This window comes from Astatotilapia calliptera, chromosome 5 (assembly GCF_964374335.1).
Source record: "Astatotilapia calliptera chromosome 5, fAstCal68.1, whole genome shotgun sequence".
Taxonomy (NCBI): Eukaryota; Metazoa; Chordata; class Actinopteri; order Cichliformes; family Cichlidae; genus Astatotilapia; species Astatotilapia calliptera.
Window position 1 is genome coordinate 37823635 of NC_137426.1, and position 7083 is coordinate 37830717.

General features: G+C 39.3%; 1 protein-coding gene across 2 annotated transcripts in view; it reads left to right on the plus strand.

The window, feature by feature from the left end:
- The window catches only part of LOC113023063 (calcium-dependent secretion activator 1), a 359245-nt gene extending 352835 nt beyond the window's left edge, over positions 1 to 6410 (plus strand). The window contains exon 27 of one of the 2 annotated variants that reach the window (XM_080301446.1): positions 2705 to 2866. In XM_080301446.1, coding sequence (XP_080157572.1) covers positions 2705 to 2722 — 18 coding nt within the window. In that variant the 3' untranslated portion in view covers positions 2723 to 2866. Of the gene's footprint in view, positions 1 to 2704 lie in introns of both variants that reach the window. The other variant, XM_026169137.2, reaches the window with a different exon arrangement.
- Positions 6411 to 7083: the final 673 nt, after the last annotated feature.

A 7083-nucleotide genomic window follows, 5' to 3' on the forward strand; every position in this document is an offset into this window, starting at 1 on the left:
AACGACAGAATTGAGCCTATTGGTTGTGCCCATGAAAAAACTTCGACCCTGCTGCAGTGTTCGCTTGGTGTCTGATTAAAGCATGCCCTATTTGACTTATCTGAATAGGGTACCTGCCATAGGGCATGGGTATCAAACTCCAGTCCTCCAGGGCTGGTGTCCTGAAACTTTTCCATGTGTCCCTGCTGCAACACACCTGAATAAAATTAGTAGGTCATTAGCAAGACTCTATAGAACTTGATTGCATGCTTAGGTCGCGACCCCCAACCCTATTCAAGTAAATAAAAGTGAAGTAGCATGTTTGAAAAAACGTACTTCTAAACATATTTTTAGTTCACCATGTTCATTCATTCATGAGCTGCTGTAACAGGAATCAAATGGCTGAATTGCCACCTCAGCGTGAAGTCAAGTTCTATAGAGTATCAATTAAGGGAGAATAAAAGAATATACATACACACACGCACGCACGCACGCACACACACACATATATATACATATATATATATATATATATATATATATATATATATATATATATATATATACACACAGTGGGGCAAAAAAGTATTTAGTCAGCCACCGATTGTGCAAGTTCCCCCACTTAAAATGATGACAGAGGTCAGTAATTTGCACCAGAGGTACACTTCAACTGTGAGAGACAGAATGTGAAAAAAAAAATCCATGAATCCACATGGTAGGATTTGTAAAGAATTTATTCGTAAATCAGGGTGGAAAATAAGTATTTGGTCAATAACAAAAATACAACTCAATACTTTGTAACATAACCTTTGTTGGCAATAACAGAGGTCAAACGTTTACTATAGGTCTTTACCAGGTTTGCACACACAGTAGCTGGTATTTTGGCCCATTCCTCCATGCAGATCTTCTCGAGAGCAGTGATGTTTTGGGGCTGTCGCCGAGCAACACGGACTTTCAACTCCCGCCACAGATTTTCTATGGGGTTGAGGTCTGGAGACTGGCTAGGCCACTCCAGGACTTTCAAATGCTTCTTACGGAGCCACTCCTTTGTTGCCCGGGCGGTGTGTTTTGGATCATTGTCATGTTGGAAGACCCAGCCTCGTTTCATCTTCAAAGTTCTCACTGATGGAAGGAGGTTTTGGCTCAAAATCTCACGATACATGGCCCCATTCATTCTGTCCTTAACACGGATCAGTCGTCCTGTCCCCTTGGCAGAAAAACAGCCCCATAGCATGATGTTTCCACCCCCATGCTTCACAGTAGGTATGGTGTTCTTGGGATGCAACTCAGTATTCTTCTTCCTCCAAACACGACGAGTTGAGTTTATACCAAAAAGTTCTACTTTGGTTTCATCTGACCACATGACATTCTCCCAATCCTCTGCTGTATCATCCATGTGCTCTCTGGCAAACTTCAGACGGGCCTGGACATGCACTGGCTTCAGCAGCGGAACACGTCTGGCACTGCGGGATTTGATTCCCTGCCGTTGTAGTGTGTTACTGATGGTGACCTTTGTTACTTTGGTCCCAGCTCTCTGCAGGTCATTCACCAGGTCCCCCCGTGTGGTTCTGGGATCTTTGCTCACCGTTCTCATGATCATTTTGACCCCACGGGATGAGATCTTGCGTGGAGCCCCAGATCGAGGGAGATTATCAGTGGTCTTGTATGTCTTCCATTTTCTGATGATTGCTCCCACAGTTGATTTTTTCACACCAAGCTGCTTGCCTATTGTAGATTCACTCTTCCCAGTCTGGTGCAGGTCTACAATACTTTTCCTGGTGTCCTTCGAAAGCTCTTTGGTCTTGGCCATGGCGGAGTTTGGAGTCTGACTGTTTGAGGCTGTGGACAGGTGTCTTTTATACAGATGATGAGTTCAAACAGGTGCCATTCATACAGGTAACGAGTGGGGGACAGAAAAGCGTCTTACAGAAGACGTTACAGGTCTGTGAGAGCCAGAGATTTTCCTTGTTTGAGGTGACCAAATACTTATTTTCCACCCTGATTTACGAATAAATTCTTTACAAATCCTACCATGTGAATTCATGGATTTTTTTTTTCACATTCTGTCTCTCACAGTTGAAGTGTACCTCTGGTGCAAATTACTGACCTCTGTCATCATTTTAAGTGGGGGAACTTGCACAATCGGTGGCTGACTAAATACTTTTTTGCCCCACTGTGTATATATATATATATATATATATATATATATATATATATATATATATATATATATGCTATGTAGGAGCGAACGTTAAAAAAATGTTAAAAAACAAGATGGACAGCGTTTTACACAGGTTAGCCTTTGGCTTAGCAGTTAGCCCCGCTCTATGTCTCCTCCACTGTCGGATGTTACTGGTGCGAAGCTCAGTTGCTTCCTGGAAATAGCCGGCGTAGTATACCGAGCCTATGTAGAAGATCCAAAGTGGTCGCATCTACTACATCTATTGTTTAAGCAGACTTTAACGGTGCTATCATCAGCCAGTGCAGCTGCAGCTTAACAGGGCACCACTATCATCATCATATTAATAAGATGTACTGATGTTCACCTAAACTTTTGTTTACCTAATTTGAAGGCCGACTCAAGACCTGATGATTTCATTAACACCTCAAGAGGCTAAGTGGATGAGTCAGGGACTCACCAACCCAATCAGCTTACATGCTTTTTTTATATTTCCTGCGAAGCCAGGAATGTCTCTGCTAATCATTTTTCATTTTTCTCTTTGAGATAGAAAAAGTACCGTGACTTCCGCCTTCAAGGGGTACTGGACTCTACGCTAAACACTAAGATGTACGAAACTGTAAGAAACCGACTAACCTTGGAAGAAGCCACGGCATCGGTGAAAGAAGGAGGGATGCAAGGCATTTCAATGAAGGACAGCGATGAAGAAGATAACGACAACTAGATCAAAAGAGTTGAAATAATAATAATAATTTCAGTGTTTTTCAAAGGGTCAGGTATATTGCCTGACAGTCCACACCAGTCCTTCTATAGAGTCAAAATAATTTGGCCTGTTCCCTCTATTGCTTTGTTTTAGTTTTTCTGTTGCCAATACTTCCACAATTCTGTTAAATTTATGACATTTATTATTATGTTTATACTATTATGTATCTTTAAACACCTTCAAGTGTGTCAATAATCATCACTTTAAATCTTCAAAGCTAAATTTCCAAATAATTAAGGCTAGTACCTAAATTATCTTTTGCCTTAATTATTTAGTCTTTGTATTCTGTTCTTGTTTATACTTTGAGAAAAACAGTGTTGTCTCTGCACTTCTGCTGGAAAAACTCTCAAGTGATTTAGGCCATTATACTGTGATTTCAAGAAAAACAGTAAAACTAATACATGTGTCTGTCTATTCCAAAGTCTGCCTGCAAATGCAGGATGAACTTTGCACTGTCAAATTCACATTGTGTCTGATGGAAGTGTCGCAAGAAAATATGGATATTTATTTGTTGGTATTCACCTGGCCCAAAACAGCTAAATTACAGCATTGAGAAGTTTTTTTTAATGTTTTCCACCAATATGGATGACAGTTTTCTTTCCATATGATATGACTATGAAAAAGTAATTATCTTGTTTTGTTGCACCAGATGTGAAAGTGATTTAAATTCTCTTCCTTTGTAATGGTTCAGCATCATTTCTCAACTAAAAAAATCAAATTAATGTTTTTTTACATTATGTGATGTTATAGGATGTGACAGTGACGGTTTGTTTTTTGCAGGCTCTAAAACATGCTTTGCAATTGCCAACAGCAAATGTGAGACAACAAAAGAAATTCAGCACATTATCAACAGTACGACTGGTGGTCACATAGAATCATTTTACACCAACAAAAAATATACATTTGAATACATCTTTAGAAACCCTATCGCTAGTGTCATATGATAGGAACTGTGTCAAATTTTCAGGGTGTAACAAGTGTTAGAGGTTCAACATTACAAGTGTTTGGTTCAGTGTATGAATCAAATGATTCCTGTCTAGTAATCTAAATCTAAATGTCATGTGGTGTATGGAAGGGCAGAATGTGAATTCAGAGGACAGGGTTCAAAATTGGACCTTTATTTAAAGCTGACAGGTGAAAAACAAAGTCAAAAAATAATAGTGGTAAGTCTACAATGTCTAACACATAGAGAACAAACCCTACAAAAACACAAAAATGGGGGTTCAAATAAATGGAGGTAAATGGAGAAATAGAAAACAGCAGGGAACACAGATGGAACTAATCAGGGAAAACAAGACAAAAGAAGTAGGAAAACCCAAATAATTCAAACTAAGAAGGCCCGAGAATATAAACACAAACAGAAAACCTAACAAGATTTCAAGAACGAAGCAGTAAACGCTGAATGGAGACTGGAGGGTGTTCTCCAACTACAGGGGTGGAATCACACTCCTTACTTTCCCTGGGAGTGTGGACTGGAGAGAAGAGCTTGTCTGTTAGTCGAATGTTGGATACAAGAGGATCAGTGTGGTGTTTGTGGTTTTCATGGAACACTGAACCAGCTCTTTATTCTCTCAAGGACAATTGAGGGTGGGTGGGAATTTGCCCAACTAGCCTACATGAGATTTGTGGACCTAGAGAAGTAATTTGTCCACATCCCTCGGCGTATCCTGGAGTATGTGGTGTCTGGTCCATTGCTATGACCTGTTTTATCCCTCTATAATCATTGCACGAGCTTTGTTTGCATTGCCGGCAATAAGTCGGACTCATTCCTGGTGCGTATTGGACTCCACCAGGGCTACCCTTTGTCACTGACTCGCTTTGTAGTTTTTATGGACAGGTTTTCTAGGCATAGCCATGTGGCAGAAAGCTTCCACTTTTGTGGCCTCAGAATCTCATCTCACCTTTTTGCAGATGATGTGGTTCTTGTTGGCTTCATCAGCCAAGTGTGAGTCATTGGGAATGAGAATCAGGACCTCCAACTCTAAGGCCATGGTCTCAGCTGGAAAAGGGTGGGGTCCCTACTCAAATTCAGGGATGAGTTACAACCCTAAACGGAGGAGTTTAAGTATCTTGGGGTCTTGTTGACACGTGACTGAAGAAGGGAGCTTGACAGACAGATTGTAGGCCGGAGCTGCAGTGATGCTGATGCTGCATCAGACCGTTGTGGTGAAGAGAGAGCTGACCTCTTGATTTATCAGTCAATCTGCGTGGCATGCTATCTACGTGCTCAGACTGGTGAACCAAAATTGAGGAGCTCATTTATGTTAATGACTAAACTAAAAGTTTAGAGTATTATGGATTTGGCTTTCCACCAATTGACAGAGCAAGCTACTTTCTGTTTTCTTTTATTGCTAAACTTGGTGCCTAAATAACAGTGAAATAGTGAAAAAAAATTGCATGTAGCAAAATATCAAGATGTCAAATTTAAACAATATGCTGTTATGATGTTATTATGTATTTGCCCTGCACAAAAATGGCTTATATGTCACAGATGCAGCAAACAGAGAGCTGGTAGAGAGCTTGTACTGTTAGAGTATAATTGTACTTTTTGGTTTTGTTTATTTATTTTTGGGGGTAAATCGATAAAATAAAATAAAAGTATGGGGTTATGGATGGTCCCTGAACATTAACAAGAAAGTACATGAAACAAAATATGGAGTGCATAATCAGTTCAACATATGTAGTTGGACTTAAATGAGGCACACCTAAATGTTATTAGTCTGTCAGTGCACCCAGATTTTTTGCATGACTTGAAATTGTGGCCACAAAATAATGTGAAGGAATAATGTGTTAAATATCTGTATGTATGTGTTTTGTGCAGTAGAACTTGAAGACAACCCTTTGTGAGTTCCAGGGTCATCACAATACACACAATCACTTTTTTTCCCTTTACAAAGTAAATGATGCACTGCCAGTAATTTAAGTATTTGGTTAAACGGCCAGAGATAAATATATGAGCAGCACAAGCTGTGTGCATTAGTTTGAACATCAACCTTGCATCTCTGGCTTTTCCTAACTTTGTTTGGTTTATGCATATAGTACAGCAATACACTTGTAGTTCGATTTTTAATTACACTTCTAGAGCAATTTTTTTCAACATTTTTCACATTTTAAATTTTAGAGCAAATCTTTTTTTAGTCGACTATATGTTTAAATAATACCATTTATTTGCCATTTGTTGTTTGTTCTTGATAAACCAAGTTTCCTATATGTCCCCAAGGCTCTATTGCAGGATCTATGAGGGAATTAATCGTCATTTTTATAATGGACGACAAGAAATGAAGTTTCCTACAACTTTGCTTTTCTCAGTTGTGTTCTTTACCTTGAGTTACATATCATACTGTATGTAAGAATTGCATGGACCTGGTATTTATTTCCCAAAGTGTTTTTGCTCCATGTGTGATGTTACGGGGGGTTCACCTTCTGCCTTCTTGAAAAATCCACTGAGGCCAAGAAGATTTAAATAAAAGTCATTGGAAAGTGTAGAAAGACGTTTACAGCTCATTTATTTTTGTCTTCAATGTGAATTCACATTGTGAACTGTAAGAATGTGACCCAGGAGGGTGGAAAAGAAGAAACAAAGTGAAAGAAATAACAACAAAATCCATATTTGTTAATCTGTGCCCATGACCTCCTGACTTGCTCCACAGCAGCATTTTCTTAAGACACAGAGTCTTAGATTAATTCTGTGGATTAAAGTCATCTTGAGCGTTTATAGTACCACCCTGAAGGAGATTTAGCTGCATTGACCAAAATCAAATCCAGAGCTGAAGATGAACGCTATGACTAAATTCGAGGAGATTAGATATAATATCATTCCAAATTAAAAGAGGACAGGATATCTCTTAATTAATCTATAGACGGGAAGGGACTGAGGGGGATGGGGGGTGCTTGCGTGTTGGGGAGTGGCGGGGTGATGTGGGGGTGAAATCCTTCTTAGAATATGAGGAAAACAAGGTTTTTGGTAAGAACAAGGTCCATCTAATCCCTGGGTGATCCAAATGCTCACTGTGATGACTTCATCATCAGTTTGTTTAAAGCATTTGGACGAGTGCAGAAATAAATAACTTCATAATATCAGCACTTACGGGATCATGTGATAACTATGGAAATTAAATGTATTTCTGCCAAAATAAATAAAAATTTATTTGGGCAATCCATT